The following is a 20,289-nucleotide window of genomic DNA, read 5'->3' as shown; positions in this document are numbered from 1 at the left end:
AATGCTAAAAAAGATCTGTTTATTTCAAAACTCACACTTGTCATCAGAAAATTACAGGACTCAATTATCTTGGGCTCACTGCTGGCTTTGAATATAGAAGCTTTTGCCGCTGCTGCTATTCTTCTGCAGAAAACACTGCTCTTTCTCAGTTCACATCTGTGGCAATCTCATATAACAGTAGAGATCCAGCCTGCTTCTAAAAGCTTTTTTATTATTCAGATATAATAAAGCATTGAAACAGATTTCTATAGCACATAGAAGCATTGCATAGCAACTTATGTTGTTGTTTAATCTAATGAATTTGACTGTAAATAATTATGCCAGCACAGAATGGCCAATTTTAGTAAATACCTACTGTAGTATCCACACTGACAGTCAGTTGTGACATATCAGAGTAACAAAACAACAGCCACTTTTCTGCAGTGTGCCCTTTCAATTAACCGAAAGCACTGCCAACTGCAGGGCTCATTAAGAAAAATCACTTCTTCTATGAGCGGTGCTCAAGTTGCAACACAGACACAGATAAAGGCTAAGTGGTCCAAATGGTCTTTGCTATATCAGAGCCAAAGCCCAGAGTGCCCAGTCCACTCCAAAAACTCATTTACTTAAAGGAGCTTCAACAAATTGTGTGGGTTTTCCAAAACCCACCACAACAATCTACTGCATGTACAGCTACTCCCGATCCAAGAGGAACTAAAAAAAATAGAGAAGGCTTTTCTGATTCTTCAGCATCTCAAATGAAACCACACACGTGTGTGGTTTTAAACCTGAGAATAATAGATTAATTTTGCGTGTTAAAATAGGAATGCATAAAAAGTGTACAGCGCAGTTCAGGACATCTCATTAATGCTCAAGTAGATGTTAATTTTTGTTGCATTTATCATTCTCAATATAATCCCTAAAATACTATTAAATAGGAATTTGGTATGTAAACAGATCAGATGATCCACTTACATACGATCAGATGATCACCAGCTTTTTTTCCCAATAATACCATCCTTTAAAAGCTGTTTTGGGAAAGTCCAGACATATGCACACCAGGATATGCAAGAAGGTATAGAAACATGCAACCCATTTATTATTGCAACAAACCACCTGTGACATTAAGTGCAAGTTTGCTACTCATTTTATTTTCTATCATTTCGAGGCAAATCTGACAAGGATATATTAGAGATGCCTGAGAAAAGAGAAAAAATCTTGATACCAAACCCATTTGTATAGGTTTATATTCATGTCTGTTTAGATATACATGACATTAAATGAGAGCATTAAATATGAACTGCCAGTGAAGGTCAGATCCTTTGATAAATGTTATCTTAAAATTTAGACTGAATACACTCATTAATGGAAGAGATATCCCTCATTAAACTAACTTTAATTTCATTTGTTCTTGTGCATACCAGTACCACTTCATACATTCTGCTGAAGACTCTGAAAAGTCAAAGTTGATCTTAAACAGCAATTTAGTTTTAAAATAAATAGTGATCATATCCAAAGAATAAAATAGTTTTGTCAAGATAACAGAAGGGACTCTACAAATACTCATCTTACTCTAAGTGCTAGAACACTAAAAAATTAAAAATAAAAAAAAAAAAAGAGGACTTAATTTAGGAAAAAAATGACTCAGGCAGCAAGGCAAAGAAAGGTCTACAAAAGAAGTTTAAAGACAACTGACAAAAAAAAACTGAAAAAGAAACTATTTTTCATTTGCAAGGATGTTATCATCACTCTGAGCAGCAGACATTGGAAAGCGCTTTTGCTCAGCATCTTCATCATCACCATAAAAGAGCACTACCGAGTAGCAGACGTCTGAGACAATGTCTCCATAATGCTGTTTCAGGGCAAACAGAATATGAGAAAGAAACATGAGCTCAGTGATGCGAGGATTCATTACATTTAGGGGAAGAGGGGACTCTAGAAATGAGCAGAAGGAAGGAAACAGATTTTTAACTCGGGCAGGACATTTGCGAGAGCCCTTTGGAAGTTCCAGCAGGAGAGCACTGTTTTCAAAGGCATGCGATACAGAAAGAGAACAGTTCAACTGCTGGAGGGAGGGAGGGAGAGGGAGAGATGGACTAGATTACAGACTACTCCCAGCTGCTGCCAGGGAGGAAAGCATTCCTCTTCTCTCTCATCACATACACTGAGAATAGTACAGGGTTGATTCATGCGCCAGAGTATCTGCGTAACAAGGTTTAATTCCATTTATCAAAGCACAATCCAAATTTTGACAAAAAGTCCTTAGGAATTCATTTGGTCTGTGAGAGTTCAGTTACGGGAGGCTCAGACTACGCCACTTTGGATGCCGAATTACGCAAAGGAAGTCACCTTACCGTAGCTGTTTCCAGAGCGGCAGCACGAGCTCACAAGCCCCCCTCGGAACGCTCCGCCAGGATGCTCTCCTCCACCCCGCAGCCCACCTGACGGGCCACAGGCACAGTCTCCTGCTTTGGGGGGCTCCACTGACTGCTGAGGTGGGCTTCAGGGTACCAGGAGCTGAACATGGCTCTAAGACCTCACCCCAGCGTGAAGTGCTGCAAGAAACACTGAATTTCTCCCAGCCCCTTCTCCTTCACCGATAAGATCAGCACTTATGAACAAGAAAGACTTGGCAAAATCTTATCTGGGGGCTTTCTGATGCCCCCAGCTGGAAATGGTCAATTTGCCGCACCGTAGAGGGTTTTGCTTTTTAATGGATTAATCATGTTAGTAAATATCAAGTCCTTTTAACACATTAGGTCTTGAAATAAATAAATAAATTGGAGATTTCAGTTGTCTAAAAAAGAAACTTCCGGACACAGAGTTGGAAATGATTTGGCAACTGCTACCACACGTCTCACTAAAATTACAACGCAAGTAGAAGGGAAGGGAACATGCAAGAATAGAGAGCAAATAATCGTTCTCACTTCCAGAGCTGCTCCCTTTCTGGATGCTCTACGTCATCTGATTCTGGACTGGGAGCAAATGAGTCACAAGAAATCAATTTATTTCTGAAGTCATGATTCCCCCCAACAATGCTTATACCAGTTCAATGGTTTCCATAGCAACTAATGTATTTGAAATGAAAGAAAAATAATAAGATAAATGGGAAACATAAAATATCTTGCGATAGTGTGGGGGTGTGTAGCACTAATTGTTAACGGTCTGCTCTGGAATGAGTTGCAAGTTGCCTTCTTCAGTAATGGCTTTTCCATTGAGAAGTAACATGGGTCCACATATCTGCATTACTAACACTTTATATTTCACCAGTGAAAAATTATTACTGATGGATTACCCTGTTTTCAAAGCAAAATCCACCTTTAATCATATTTGAAATAGGCATCTTCTCTGACCACATTCTGAGTGGTGTTTCTGTTGAAATCATGAAGAATTTGGGTCGCTAAAGAACTTTGGTAGCATTAAGGTCTTTACCCTTTAGCTTGAAGTTTTGCTGTCAGTCAGCAAATATCTTGAGTGACATGGATTTAGTAGTCAGGTAATATCACTTCACTCCAACCAAGGAATTGCATACAACCAGTTACACATTGGAAAGTTACTGTATGTTTGAAAAAGGTGTCAACGTCATGAAATAGAAGAAATTAAATATTTTTAAATCTCTGTAGCTTCTTAACTTACCACAACAAAATTATTCTAAGGTGATTCACTGATTTCATTAAATACCTAAGACATGCAGAATGCATTTCAGCACATATGCTATTCTTTAAAATATTCCATGCTTCCATTAAGAAGCCCTAGTCAGCCAGTCAAGGAGTTCCAGAGTACAGAGAATAATTCTATGACGTCCAACCAGGATTAAGTTAGCAAGATAAGTATGTGGGAGACAACCTTACTACTTACAAATAAAGGTATCAGCATTTACAGCATGTATTAGATCTCATTTACTAAAAACCAGAGACAAGGAAAATACCGGAACATAAACATCTTCTGTCAGTTACTAGTTTTGATTGATATTTTTAAAGTGAGATGATACAATATAATCTGTTCAGAAATGAGGATGGAAACAAGACTTGCATTAGTCCAGTCATACCCATCATCCTTACTCTGTCAATAAGCACAATAACAAAGTGGATATAAAACCATGAATGGGAAATTTTGTCAGAATATTTTTCCCAGGAGATACAAATATCATAGTTTAAGACATCTAGGACAAGTGAGTATTTTACTACTGGAGAGGCACACAAAATGGGATCTTCATTCCACTCGCTCTCTGCCCTGTGCCGCTGCTCCCCCTCTTTAATTAATTATTTTACAAGCAGAGTTATACAACTTCCTATTTCTAGTTTTGTCTGAGAAATAACCCTAACACTTCACTAGGTTCCCTACTATGGCTCTATGTGAACTATCAAAGCTTTATCTGCAGGCATTTGCCATTTCAGAGTTACTCAAAACCACCTCTGAATTAGATATTATTTGCTCAACAGAGAAGATAGCCCCAATGAAAAGAATGACAGATTATGTCATGCAGTTGAAACAGAATACCAGAGTAATTCCTATTGCTATAAGACTGACTTAGCAAAGACTGGTTAAATAATTGCAAGCTCAATATAAAATAGTGGTAATTATTTATTTATTATTGTAATTATTTAAATTATTGAAAAGATTTGTAATGCTTACCTCAATGACTCTTGTTTCAAAATCTTCGTAAGTTTCTGTTGGGAGAAAAACAGGATGTTACCTTTCCTTGTATTACCTACCTATCAACACAGCTCCCTGTAGGTGGTATAATTTGAAAAGGATACAATTTTTATGTAACTGCAATTTATAAATAAAATCTCAGCAGTAAGGAGAAAAGGTAAGAATAATTTGAACAAACATATCTAAAGTGAGCTTTATTAGTTGTTTCCTTTTAAAAATGCCTCAAATATGTTTTTTTACTTGACTCCATTCATTCAATCTCTTTTAGAATAAGGTCAGTGAAAAAACAGCATATAGCTCTTATTTATAAAACATTGGGGTTTTTTCATTTCTTCAGTAAAATCAACTTACGTGAAGAAAACTAGCTTAAAGAAAAAATCCAGTTAAAATAACTTCCCAGAAAGTGTAATACTAGTTGTTATAATTACAATACAGCTCCTGTTACAATTAAGACATGACAACTGTTAAATACATTCGTTGTGCTCTATTAGGGACCCCAACCTCCAACTGCAATCAATATCTCATCTTTTTAAGTACAATACACACGGGGAAGTAAGATGCAAAGTCTCCAAAGACTGTCCAACCTAAATAACCAGAGTAGCACAAATGAAGAAAAATAATCATTTTTTAAAATGGTAAAGCAAGACATACAAATTTAAACTGCTTTGTTTGAACATCACACAGAAAACAAAGCTGACAGAAGAACCAAGACATCCTCAGTATCTGTTGAATATTTTGATCACAAGCTAAGCTATACATCCTCTCCAAATTAAATCTGAAACTTTCTTTTGGAAATAACTGCAACTCACCACTTACACTGAAGCATTTTTGTTAAATTATATCTGATATTCTTCCTAATTCTTTCCAACTGCAAAACCACTATGAAAAATAACTACCCACAGCATGTTATGAGAACAGAATATTTGGGGTTTTCACTGGCTGGCAGTATAAACTGCCTTCTTTCCTAAATACTGCTCTAAAACTGTAAATGAACCCCAAATTTCATACACACTGAGCAAAGGCTGTAAATGGTTAAAAAAATAAAAAGGTAAATCACCAAATGGGTCACTTCCATTGTGACCGAACTATTATCCGATATTGTTCAGAATATTCTGAAACTTGTATCAGACAATCAACAGGGATTCAAAGAAAGTATTCAAAGAAGTATTTCTTGACACATATTTCTGTGAAATTCCAGAAAGGAGAGGGGAAGGATAAAACAAAACAATACATAGCTACTTCAAATAATCAAGAATCACATAGCCAGACTTCTTTTTTTTCTCTTTCAATTTCAAATTCTGCCTGAAAAACAGTCTTTGCAATCAAAGACAATTACAGCATCATTTATTTTGTCTAGTAACAGTTAAGGAGTTTTGCATTGTAAAATAAAGATCATTTCTACGTCACATCTGTGTTCAAGTCTCTTCATCACAGTGGTAATGAAACATTGAATACAGAGCTCTGTTCAGGTGAATATTACCTATTCAGCTCTACGTGGTGAACATACTCTTTTCACTGCACAGAAAGTAAGTTTCTGCTCTGTCATTAGAAGGGACTTCAAAGCAGTAAGATGTTCTTGAAACGTCTTACAACATTGTGGGGGAGGAAAGAGCAAGAATAATGGAGAGCTCTGGGCACGACATGGGCATCTACATGTACTGCCTTTAAAGACGGGAAGACAAATGAGAGGGCACAAAACCATGCAAACTGCAGCCCAGTCAGATCTTATCCATAGGCCTTCAACCCTGACACACGCTGCAAGAAAAGGCAGCAAGCAAATCCCTTAGGCTTGGCTTTCAGCAGTCCCACCAGCATTTCTCAAAATCCCTTTTATAGCACCAGTCAAAAATGCTGCAAGTCACGGATACTGCCAAAAAGATCCCATTTTCTTTGATTTTCTGTTTCAAAACCTGATGACCATCAAACGCCTGAATATAAATTGCAAATACATTTGTTTCCTTTTATGCCATTGAGAGCATATTTGTAATTGCTCTATATTTTAATACAGATACATCTTCCACAAGGAGTATCCTATTATCAGCTTGGTTGTGGAAAAAAAAAAAAAAACAAACACTACTGACTTTGAAAACAATTGACAATGCAGTAAAATGCAATGTCTTGGTATAAGAAGCCAAATAGATAAGAGATCCTTCCAACCTCCTGCTTTTCCAATTTATCTCATGAACAAGAGCATTTCAGTATAATGTAGAAGACCAGTGTTAATTAAAGCATTTAATACTTATTTTATTTGGTGTAGTTACAGTAAGATTCTTGAGAAAAGCTGAAAACAGTATAATGGGGAAGAACTGGGGACTCATTCCTTCACCAAACATTGCTGTATCATTTACACATAACCTCCAAGATGATTATAAACATCATCTTGGCACAATTTACAGATTTGTTAGTCTACAAGACGCAGACTTCTAGCTCACGGTAGAGGATATGAATGCCAACAGGCACTCTGTTCCTTCTCGGAAGCCTCTTCAGTTGCAAAGAAACATTATAAACTTGGAAGAAAAATAATTTTATTCCCAACCAAAAAAACCCTGTTCTTTCTCTACTCATAGCTAGCACAATAAGTAAAGGTCTAGTGGAAGAAGATTCCCCCTGAAAGAATGAAGTATATACCATCACAGTATGTTCCAATTTTATTTATTTATTTTAAACATATTGGCCAATTTCAACCAAATTAGCAAGATGTGGAAGGCTAACTACACTGAGGTTTCTAGAAACTTCCTGGACCTGTTTTCATTAGAAAATATGAATGCTGCTGAAAGGAAGCTGCAGCATATGCTCAACCTCCATTTGTTCCTAAAGGATCTAATACCAGAATACTAGGAAGGGCTGAACTGCCGAATCTCAATCAGAACTCCTTCTTGCTTAGACACCAGGGAATCCAGCCACGCTGTAGCCTCAGGACAAAAGGATTCATTGGGTTTGGTGGTTTCGGGTCTATTCCTCCTACCACCTTGCCAGTGCTTTGCACACAGCCAATGTCCCAGTACCCCTGCAAAATCATTAATTCTCTGAATAAAAAGATGCTGAAAGAACTACGGGGACCTGAAAATCCCCGCAGTTTTTAACAGATTAGAAGGAACTTAGTGTATACTAATCAGAAACTGCTTTTTCTCAAGCACATTTATAATACAAGCTGACAGTTTCATTTTCCTATTTTGATTGTAGTACCCTTTCCTCTTTTTGGCAGAACTTGACCCGACTACTACAGCATTCACACAACCAACTTTAATGCAAGTAATCAACATCAATAGTATCAGCCAAAAGCAAAATCAAGGAAAACACTGGAAGTTAAAATTCATACATGTATAAATGTTGTTTGCAACAGCTGCCACTTCTTTTAGTGGAATAAACTACTTTAAAATACATTTGAATTTAAAAACAACATGGTCTTGTGTTCAAAGTATCACACTAGAACCATGAAGTGTTCTTGACTTTCTCTATATTCCACCACTGACTTATGGGGAATTTGGAACAATTCATTAATTTCTCAAATCTTCCATTTTTCAGTTGTAAGATTCAGTGACAGTCTGCCAAGTTCATTGTCACGTCACTGCCTTCCATGGAATATTTGCTTTCAAGGTAATAAAATGAAACACAGGGAAGTAAATATAGAAAATCTTTCATTTGTATACTACAGTATTATGCTGATACTAAAACAGAATGAATTGCTCTTGAAATTGAAGACAACTAAAAAATACTCAAAGAGATTGGCAGGCAAGCTCTTCTTAAATTCACAAGGTCAATCTGAGGGAAACAATATGTATCAGACACTACAGCAGCAGAAGCCACAAAATCATCTATACCAGCTACAGGAATGGAAAACCTGGGAAGGTAACAGAGAAGTGGTAGATAGCAACAACTGCATGAATTTATAAAGCAGAAAGCTACAAAAATGCCAGCATAACTTCAATCTACACAGACAAAGGCATTAGATCACATAGGAAAGACAATGCTCTCACTACCTTATGGCTTCATTCAATGCATGTCTGAATTTTTAATTAACATCCAATAGAATGTAACCAGAAAATATTCACAGACGGAAAGAAATTAATAAACAAAGCACCAGACAGACTGGGGAGCAAAGGTGACTGCAAGAAGATCAGACAACAATATAATTGTTATTCCATGCACATAATTTCCCATTTATGTTGACTTGCTGCAATATATGTTCCAAGATCCAAGCTTGCACTGGGAGAACATATTCCTGGACAACGAGATCTCTGAAAATATGAACAAGCTTAACACTTAGAATGACTGCAACAAGCCTGAAACAACAGTGCTAGAAAACATCAACTGTCTTTCTTAGCTTGTCTTACTATAAAAGCCTACAGAAAGATGACAATGTACAAGCATCATTAAGTGCTTCACAAGAAAAACTCAGCTGAATATGAGTAACAACTCATTTTCGTATTTAATTAGTTGAAAAGAATTAGGCTTCTAAATGTTAAACAAAGCTACTACAGAATTTCTAGTAGTCTGAATAACATAATTGTAAAAAAAGTTCAGGTCACCTCTCCACTCTACATATAGAACCTCTAGTTTCACTATGACATTTAACTAGGCAGCAAATAAATAAATAAATAACTTCTATTAGCTACACTCAAACTACATAACCTTTAACCATATTTCATTATTTGAACTAGAAAAAAAAGCCTGATTTATCCCACAGGATCCTTTAAGAAACTATAAAAAAAAAAAGAGGCTGTGTTTCATACTCAAGACAACTGATGTTGAACACAGAAGAATATTTCCATACTTCAGGACTCCTATAATAGTCTACAACATAATACAGTACCCTGTAATACAGTGTAACATCATACAGTCTACAACATAATACAGTAGTCTAACAGCTATATTAAAATAAGCAGTGATTTAACAAATTTCACTTGTGTTAACATAACTTGTTCTTTGATTTAGCTGCCTTGCTTCATGTATGGGCATGTAAGAGTACAAAATCGATTTTTAACCACAGGAAAAATCTGGATCTCACTTTCTCTGAGCCCCTTATCAGAAAGGCAAAGTAAGATTAAGACAGATCATCAGTCTTCTTACCTCCATTAGGACCTGGGTCAGGAGGATCCAGAATGACACCTCCCCAACACTTCCCACTCCATCCTCCCTCTCTCTTAATTTTTATTTTTCTTTTCTTCTCCCATGTATCTCTCCGCTGAACAATTTCAGACTGAATTCTCTCTCGTTCTTCTTTTTTTCGTTGGGTAACTGCCTGGACTCTCCCACTTTGTATCAGAGGAGCATTAAGACCAGGCCAGAGGAAACCAGAACGTCCTTAAAAATAACAGAGAAAAATAATGTTTTATGCCAAATTAGGACCAAAACTCTGCACACTGGAACAATGCAATAAAATGGAAGGTTCTCACATCTCAAGTGTGTTTTATAATACAGAATTTATATTTAAAAACAAAGAATAACATTAAACAATCAGGATTTTTTTTTAAAAGACAAAAATATCTTAAGCAGTTCTGACACCAAATTAACAGCAATTTGTCAATTCATTAAATCAAGAAACACTATACACAGAAAGGTCAACACATGTCTTCAGCCCCTTATTTGTGAATGTACCTTCACCAATCTCCTGGCCTCTATTGAGATTCTTCCTTAGCTTTTTCTTCCTTCTCTTTCCTCTTCCCTTCTTTACTCCCACACCAGTCTCTGCCAAAGCTCCTTTCCATAGCTCATCAGCTGTCACTGAAATAAAAAAGCTTTCATAAGTAATGTGCAAGTACAGCTTATATTGGAAACTGAAGCTGAAAAAAACCCAAACAACCCAACTTAAAATGTTAACCCTTGCTTGATCTTTGCTGGGATTGAAACTGTAGGATTACTGCCTTGTTAAGCGAGTGATTTCCTGCTACATGTATATGTACCTGGTGCAGAGATGTGCCTCTACTCCTGATGATTGCAATCAGCCAGGCACACAGCCAGGTGCATGGTTTTTAAAAGGATTTTCAAAATCATTTTAAAGGCAAACATTCCTAACCAGTAAGGTATTAATTCCCAGGTCATTAGAAGAAAATCATTCATTAGTAACTCAGAGCAGCAATACCTGTAAGCATTTATCCAAGGACAATTATCAATGACAGTCAACTTGAATCAGTCCCAAAAATATCCAAGGGTTTGTGGCTTTTTAAAGCAGGCTAAACACAAGAAGTTAACCAACAACATAAATCTGCTGCTGTTCTCATGTTCTAACAAATCACAAGGTGCCCCTTACTGCCTGTATAAATGCAAGGAATGTATGACACTTTAAACAGCCTCATCACAGAGCTCAGGCTTTGGTCAGGCGTCTTCCCTCAGTGGCTGTGTACAGGACACCCGCCATATGAAGATGTTTCATCCAACATATGAGAGCACAACTTAGGAAGAACTTATTCAGTAGTTAACTTCAAACTGCTATTTGCCCAACTGATGGAAATATAGGATGTCCTCGTAACTTAGACAAAACCAAACTACACCAAAATGAAACTGATGATGTGAAGACGACACCACAGACAATATTTCATCCTGTTAGTCCAGACAAGAAGGCTATCACCATGGAATACACAAGTGTCACCATTGTTACATTTGCAGATTAATGCTATTATATGCTTCACCCAGGGGCAATGTTACTATGGCAGTTTAAATCTCTTGTCTTCTCTGATTAGAAACTGATTGTGTATTTAAAATAGACAAAAAAAGTCAGTAAACACTTTTAACTAGGGGAATTAAAGTAACTATGCTCAAATTGCTACAGTTTCGCATCAGCAGTTCACGCTTCTTAGATTAATGCATGTGAGAGATCCTGCCCCACCAACTGGCAAACGCACTGGAACTGGGGAAGCTCTGCTATGTTGACAATATGGTGAGGGACAGGAGCTATCCAGGATTTCCAGAGGTACCAATAAGTGCCCAGGTTGATTTTTGTATTGAATAAGTTTGTATAAGGTGTCAAGGTGGCTCTTCCAAAGGTATGACGCCCATCTCTTCAGTCAAAAATCCTTTTCAAAGTGGGATGCATACATAACTGTGATGCTTTTTTGAGAAGTACAATCCTGAATCAAGTAATCAAAGCTCAGTACATTGGAAAGCAAGCATACAAGGAAAGACATACAACACTGCAAGTTCAGGAAGCTACAAAATAGTATTCCCTCAAGATGGGCAAGAGCAGAATGGCCTAGGAAGTCACTAGATGCCCAAATAACATACTGAAGGAATAGTACAGCAAGCCAAAATATGTAATACAGATTTCAGCTGTATTATAGACAAGTAGAAATGCCCATGGTTAACAGCTACGTTTATCACACTTCTTATATGCTGTGAGGCAAGAACTGTATTTGCTCCTGGGTAGGCTTTAGTCCCTGTAAAAAAGAAATTTCTATCTGAAATTACACTCTCTTTTCTAGACATTCAAGTGAACCCTAATGTCCAGAGGTTTATGGTTAAAAAAACCCCACAAACAGTAACTGCATCAAATAGCTTGAAACCAGTGTCTGAACTGTCAGCCACTGAAAAAATTTCCAGCTGATTACAACAAACTGATGCATGTAGCTGTGTGCTAAATGAAAAAATAAAAAAAAAACTTCAGCTGCACAGAAAAACTTCATTGCTGACTCAGCATGTTACTTTCAATAAAAGCCAAACTGTGATAGGTACTGGCCTGTCTACAAGCAGTGAATATTACCGTAAGATAATGCTGCATTAAAGTTCAGTATAAAAAAAGACTGGTGGTAAACAGGTAATGTATGATGCAGCTTTTCATGTTCTAAAGTGGACTATAGGACTGTTGCACGAGTTGGAATGTTGACGATCAATCATGCTAAGCTTCTTAGCTTATTCAGAAAACACTGTGTAACTAGCCATTTCTTATTTTTTATTATAATCCTGCTAGCCTGGAAACATGCAATTACAATAAAGGTATTTACATTTTTCTTTGCAGGGTTATTTTTAAGCTGGAACAGGTCCCCAGTCTACTGCAGTTTGTGTGGCCTCACAAAGGGTCATAACAGCTACAGAGGAGGCTGCAGAGGGGCAGCAACAAGCAGTTGAGAGACAAGAAGAGGGAACTCTTGACCTGGTAATACACTCAAAAAAACCCCCCAGCACTTTGAGCTGTATTCTAAATATTTGTACGATAAGATCACTTAATCCCAATAGAAGAAAGTAACAAAAGTAACAGAGTAAGAAGATTGGTTTGTACCATAGAAGACCAGTCAATGCCAACGGATCCAGCGAGATGAGGTCAGACTGAGTAAAGTTTTGGCCTCAAGCACCACACAAATTCTGACAAAATTAGAACCAGATGAAAACATCACATTTGGTACCAAAGTGCAGTTCATCTAATCAATCTACAATAATATCATCATGTGTTTGGAAAGCAGCTGAATTTAATGAAATACATCAGAAGCCTGCAGGCTACAGAGCTGAGAGTTCTTTATAAGATGGCAGATATCACACTGATTTTAAGAGAAAGTGACAAGGATGGAATATGGAAGGGACAGGCTGCAGTCAAGAAGATTACAGTGGTGGGGACACTGCTTACGACAGACAAACAACGTAGCAACGAAGAAAATAAAAATCTGACCATTAAGAAAGGTCAATCTGACTTGGCAACAAAGCACCAAGATGACTGGAGAGCACATACATAGGCAGGAGAATGTCTTGTAGTGGAGGAAATAATCCCAAACAGAAATGAGGAGCACTGTACTGCTTTTCCCATTTGCAGAAGTGCTCTGAAACGAAGAAAGTACAGTAGGTATGCAGTCTCTCAGCGATTTGTGGCCTCACCTTTATTTTGTCTTTGTAAAATGGGAGGCTGCATGCATTCCTCCAGAGCTAAAATAGACCCAGTCACAAAAGCCACCACATATTTCTAGTCAGTTACCAAAAAGCCCATAGTTACTAGCTGAAAAAAAATAAAAGAAAATATGTAAGATTTTATTTTATGGCCCAGAAAAAGATCTACTATTGAATTTTGCTGAAAGCATGCTTTATGCAAGCCAATCGCTAACAACAGCTAATAGTAAGTTTGTATGACACCACTCCATTTTTCTTAATCTACATAAAAGATGTCTAATATTTTGAAAAGAATTTGGATTTGTTCCTTTTTATGCTCTCCCTGAATTTCAGGAACCAGACAGCCCTAGCGTTTACTTCAGAGGAAGACGAATATTAGACCACACCTTAGTAACTCACAAGTACTACCAAAAAGACTTGCTGTAAACTGTATCAGAAAACAGTATCCTAGATCCTGATAAACTGAGATTAAAAGCAGATTTCTTTGCCTCCTGCAAGATAAGTTCCCATCTTGCTTAGAATATAAACTACAAAGACAGACAAATAGCAGTAAGTTGGAAAACTGAAGGGAGTAAAAGGAGAAGAAAGAATCAACTTTCTAAACAGGTAAGTAGGCTCACTTCTTCCACTTACAAGCAATTTTTCCATAAGTTTTTTGATGACAAATAGCCTTGTGGCAGCACAGCAGCAGAGATCCAAAGACATTAATATTAATGACATGATAAAAAGACTAGTGAACATGTTATAATAAACATGCTTCTTTCAGTGGACTGTTGCCCACTAATGCCGTTACATCTATGCATCTGTATTACCTTAAGGAACTTAGTAAGGTCTTTTCAATCACTAACATTTTGTTCCAGGTTTCAGCTTGGAATAAATACTTTTATTAGCAGATGAATTCTAAAAAGGTATGATATTTCAACCCCTTTCCTTCTCCAGACACCAATGGTTTTGCCACCATCTCCAAACAAAAACAGGATTTGGAAAAAATACTTCACACATACGAAACATGAAAGAGCATCTGCAAAGGGAATGTGCTGCTTACATATTCTAACACAAACTGCATGATAAATTACACAGTCTAGGCTCAGCTGCTTAATGACCACAAGGAGACATTTTTTCTCGGAGGCAGGTCAAAGGCTTAAAAATCAACTCCTCTAGGAACCGAGCCTCACAAACCTCACTACACTCGAGTGCAGAGGGCATTCCTTGACCTTGTCTTCTCTGATGAACACATGCTTACCCATCTACAGAAAAGAGAATGCACTCTTGTCAGATCATTTGTATGTGTTCAAAAGCAGCCAAACAAATTTATAGAAGAAAAAGCCACCTAGAGCTATAAATTCAAAAAATTACAAGTCACAAATCACTGGCAGTTGTGAGGTTTTTCTAAGGAAGCATCCCTACATGCCCATCCCAGTTCTCACTTTCTTCCAACAGCATCAGCTGCTGTTGGAGACAGGATGCTCATTTAGATGGACATTTGGTCTGATGAGGCAAGGCTTTTCTCACGTTCTAGAAGTTCATTTTTAACTCACTCCTCTAAGACAATACTGTAAAGTATAGTTTTCACATTCAGTATCTGTTGGTTTTGAAAGACATTTCTGAAAAAACAGTATGGACTCCACAAGTTCTTAGAAAACACACATATTTCTATCACCTCACCACAACTGGAAGCACTGAGGACTGATTAAGAATAGTCCAAGCATTAAACAGGTATGAAAAGCAAATGATGGGCCTGCCCTCAGAGCTGGACCAGGTATAGCTGAAATAGGATGAGACTAGAGAAAAAAATGTCACTTATTTGAACAACTTCACCTCTTAGAAGTTGCAGTTGTAGAACCAGACATCATTGTATGAGGTGTTAAAAACAAACACACACCCAGTCTTCTGTTCTCTGACATGGTCATACTTTGAAAAGTCTACTGTCATGGCTAACATTTTAAGGATGTGCATCTCTGATAAGAACTATGCAACTGTATACTAGACAGTGAAAAGTCTGTTCATGTCCCACATAGCTTATGAACAAATTCTTCACTGCTGAAAATTACATTTCAGTATTTGTTCTGAACAGACAAAGCCGAGAGAGAGAGGTCATTCTGTCGGTTTTCATGAACAATTAGTATTAAGTCATCCTTCTAAAGCAGGATGTGCTCAGAGTCCAGAAAGACAATGAAGTTAATCTTTATAACACTTCAATTATGTAGCTAGCACCCAATACAGGTATTCAGGTGAACACTGTAATTCACTCACTTTTAAATTACAAAAGTTCTCAGTGACAACTCCACTGCCAATAAATTGATATCGCATGAAATCAGAATTTTTAGCATGGCACTGACATCATGAAACTAAATTATTAAGCAGTCTTACGACTGAGGTACAGGCAGAACTGGATTATTCCTATTAAATTGGGGTTTATGATCGCTCAAAAAAAGACAACTGCAACCCTGTCTTATCAGAGCTAACTAAAATATTCTACAGGAGTTCTAAACATTAGGCTTTCCTTGTAAAATGACAGCTTTCTTCAGAAGCCTGGAAAGCCCAATAGCAGTTAATTTTTAAAAAATCCTCGATGGGTTTTTAAAAGCATTGGCTTTTAACCTACACTTCTGTTATTTTTGGTAATAGATCACAACAATATTTTGGCATTCTTTCACCAATTTAACCAAAACCAATTATTGAGGCTCCAAAGCCAAAGAGAACTATAGTCAGATGCTTCCTCCATTTGTAAAATGGAAGCCAGCAATGACTAAAATGCTGTTCAGAAATCTTTTCAAAACTCTCAAACTTCTGGTAAAGCTACACATCCAGTAACAGCCACCTTTCGGTAGACCTGATTGATGCATAAACCTGCTTGTTCTGATGAAGTAGACCATTAAATGAATCCTCAGTCACATGCCAGGGTGCTGTTATCACTGTAAAATTGAAAGTGCTGTACTTTGTTTAAGCTGCACGTTGCTGATGATCTCAGAGAATTAATCACTCTAACACTGTCCTTGTAAGTTACATACATTTCCATTATGGGAAATAATTAAAATTTACAATTAAAAATCTTTTAGGAACCAGTGTTTAAATCACATCAATCTATAAAATGTCCCAATAAGACGCCTTTATGTATTAAGTTTGGTACTTTGGGTTCCATTCACAATTTCCATGCTAAACAAGGGGCTTTTTTATAATTTCATGGCTACTACACAATCACCAGATGCCCAGAATCAATTACTGAAGAGCAAGGCAAATATGCCAATTCAGGGAAAAAATTATTTAGAGAAATTAGAGAACACAGACAAACACTCTGCACATTGAGCTTGTTTCCAAGTGGCCATCAGAACTCTTCACCCTAAAAGCAATACTTCTTTTCTTCTGACAGGTTATGGGCAGCATTTCAACTGTGCATCTCTTGTAAAAATTCTGCAACTGTACATTCAACATGTAGCTGTTCACAGTATTTCAACAGTTCAAGTGGCACTGAACATTAACTCAATTCCCCAAGTGCACCACTGGAGATATTTAAGGATCACTCACCATAGTGAAGATGTACTTAAGAGACAGCATAGGCCCCAGTGCTGCAGCACAGAACAACGTTTTCTACCTGTGCACACTACACTGTCATGGTGGGAAGTTCTCCACCTGGACTTCTGAACTGCTTTTTCTCCTGCTAGGCACAGTAATCTTGAGAATAGTAGGTATCTCTCTTTAATTTCTGAGACTCTGATCTTAAGCTTTAAGTAGATACAAAGACAGTCTGAAAAATTCATGATGATTTCTAGCCTTAAGCATGTACATGGTTTATCTTCCATTAGTTTCCATTGTATTAACTATAGCTTCCTGAAGCTTCAATTTTGACTATATAATTAGCCAAAAAACAGACTATTTCTGATTATATGTGGTTTTATTCGGAAACAAAGCAGCACATGGACAGCATAAAACAAAGAACAAGCTAAGAAAAAGGCACTGAAACAATGTTTAAAATTATTCAAAGAATGACTCCCAAAACACTCAATCCACCCTCGTCACTGGAGCCAAGTTATTAAGTCACTAAATTTGAAGCTATGAAAATATATTGTTGCTTCCACTCTAGTGTCACCTTGTATATTTTAGTGAAATTCAGGGTGAAACTCCCCATCTTCAATACTGTACGAGGAGTGAAATACACTAGAATCACAGATCCACTGAAAAAATTACATTATAAGGGACTTCAGGAGGTCTGTGATCTAATCCCACACTCAAAAGCAGAGCCAACCTCAAAGCTAAATTCAACTTCAAGATTATGTGAGGATGGCCAGAGACTTGTTCAGTCATATTTTGAACATCTCTAGTAACAGAAATTCCACAACCTCTCTGGACCACCACCGTGGTCCAGTGTTAGACCACCCTCAGGATGAAAAACTTTTTCCTACTGTGTAACCAGAATTTTCTTGACCTAACTTGTGTACACTGCCTTTTGCTGTTTGCCTATACACCTCAGAGAACTGTGTCTCTGTCTTCTTTAGAAACATAAAATAATTTAGGTTTGACGGGACCGCAGGTTTTCACCAACTCCAACCTCTAGCTCAAGCAGGGCTACCTCCAACTTGCTCAGAAGCACCTCATGATAGAAAAACTCAGATATCAATTAGCTAAATAAATGTTGTTTATGCACCTGAAGAAGCAAACTGATTTACATCTACAATCAGGTTGCCAAGAGACCACTTGCACAAAAAAACCTAGCCTAGAATTCCTGTACCAGAACTGGGAAGAGAACGAGATTTTCTGAGCCACCCCATGTAAGTAGATAAAATTCCTTCCTTTCCATGTTAGGGAAGCAAAGAACATAAAACAGTGCCTTCACTCTCAACATTTCAGAGCCAAGGTGAGATCAGTAGCCTAAACCTGGGTATACAGTAAAAACTTCAATACTCAAGCAACCATAGGTATGACTGCCACAGCAAGACTTCCAGTGGTAACATATGCTAGAATAGCATTTCAATCTCAAATTCCAGGTTCACTATTAAGGCATCTATTCCCCAATAAGGCCTGTAAGCTGCATATACAAGTTGCAGCTTACAGAACAAAACCACAGTACAAAAAACATCTAAGCTGAAAACTGATAGTAACACGTAAAAAGGCTATTTTCCATGTAAATTAGGTCTACAAAGGCAAAAATCACAAGGAAGTAGAAACAAAAACCCAAGAACCAGTGTAAGTTAGAGACTTCAGATTTTTAATGAACTCATACCCATCAACGAGAATGGAAGAACAGCAACAAAAGTAGCTTTCTTTTTTTACTCCTTTGCAAGCACATTATGAAATAGTATATTTCAAATAACTGAGCATAAAGCTTTTTTCTCTATCAGTCAACAATAATCAGGTCATTAAGTGACCCAAAGTTAGAAACAGATTAAAAGAAATCTTTGGGTTTGATACAAACTAACACTTCAAATTCTTAATTCATATTAATGCTAAATCTATTTTGATTTAAAAGAAACTTCCTTGAAGGAGTCAGGGCCATCTGCTAACATGAATTTGCCAGCTGTTTTAAAAATACACACAAAATAATGACTGTAGAATGACTTGCAAATAGAGTTTGTACTTAGCTATCCACAGCCAGCATGGCCAGATAAATGTGTAGTATCTTACACACGCTACCTGATGAGATCATTTTCACATTTTAAGGTTTGTGTAAGAGAAATCTGAACTTCAGGTCAATTATAGCCTACCTCATGTGACTGCTCAAGTATGGCATAGAAAGAAAAAACACATAGTTGTGATACTTGCCGGTATAATGGGCACTCAATCCAGCAGCTGCCTGAAGCGAGCCCAGGAAGAGTTTGTGAGTAGAGGGAGGTAGATGCAGCTGGCTCAGGACAGAAGAGAGAAGGCAGAGGAAGTGATGGTGATCCTTACATCCAAAGGAAAAGATCCTTTAACTTAATTCAGTAGTTAAGTCACTTATCTGGAATCTGGACACCCAAACGCTACTTGATTTCAAGGACTTCAACCTTGGTCTCCCATTTTCTGCAAGAATAGATGTGTCTGTTTTTTCACAAATTCCATTCCAAAAAACCACACCCAAAAAAATCACCTTTCTGTTTCCCACCCCCTCCTCATCAGTACGTAACAGATTTCTAGGACACAGGTTGGCACAGAGCAGGCTACATGAACTGCTCTAACCATCTAGGATTTGGCAATGAACTGCAATTTAAATCACTTAGGTCAGGAGAAGGACTGTTCATCACTTAGGTCAGGAGAAGGACTGCTCAACTGCATTTTTAAATCTGGGCCTTACCATATCTTACTTTCTCTCTCCACAGTCTTATAAAATGTGCCTAACAACAATACCCTTAACTACAAAGCATTTAAGATAAAGATGCTAGGCAAAAATGCACACAGAGCAACTGTCCTAAGAGCAAAACCTACAACCCATTTCAGTGGCTGAACACGAGTCAAACATGAAGCAAATGATTTAGATGTCACTTTCAATTGCACATATTAACATTAAATTTCAAGCACAAGACCTACTAGTGGCTGTAGGCATTCTCACAATTACATGAAATACCTAATTCCAGAGCAACAGAAGTGAACCATCCAAAACAAAGATGAAGTCTGACTTTATATCCCTTTGTAATCTTCAACTGAACTCATATACTGTTCAAAAACTGTCAACTCCGTTCACACCATCAGTTATTCCTGACAAGCTATGTTTCTAACATAGTATTCTCCTGTTAGTTTTAAAAGTGGAAGTCTTTAATTCTAAGACTTACTCAGCCTGTTTAAAGATATTTATGGAAACTATTTAACTCCTTTAATAGGTTGAATCCTCTCCTCCACAGTTCAAAAAGGAGTATTGCGCAGATGATAATACAA

At 37.3% G+C, this 20,289-nt stretch overlaps 1 protein-coding gene across 4 annotated transcripts in view; it reads right to left on the bottom strand.

Moving 5' to 3' along the window:
• Window positions 1-20,289, bottom strand: part of MRPS5 (mitochondrial ribosomal protein S5) — a 68,074-nt gene that overhangs the window by 31,766 nt on the left and 16,019 nt on the right. For all 4 annotated transcript variants that reach the window (XM_052781121.1, XM_052781122.1, XM_052781124.1 and 1 more), the window contains 3 exons: window positions 10,234-10,359; window positions 9,706-9,939; window positions 4,615-4,649 (listed from right to left, as the gene is read on the bottom strand). In XM_052781121.1, the coding sequence (XP_052637081.1) occupies window positions 4,615-4,649; window positions 9,706-9,939; window positions 10,234-10,359 (395 nt within the window). The remainder of the gene's footprint in view (window positions 1-4,614; window positions 4,650-9,705; window positions 9,940-10,233; window positions 10,360-20,289) is intronic.

This window comes from Harpia harpyja, chromosome 3, assembly GCF_026419915.1.
Source record: "Harpia harpyja isolate bHarHar1 chromosome 3, bHarHar1 primary haplotype, whole genome shotgun sequence".
NCBI lineage: Eukaryota > Metazoa > Chordata > Aves > Accipitriformes > Accipitridae > Harpia > Harpia harpyja.
Note: the sequence above shows the minus strand (reverse complement) of the source record. Positions and strands in the feature narration are given on the sequence as shown.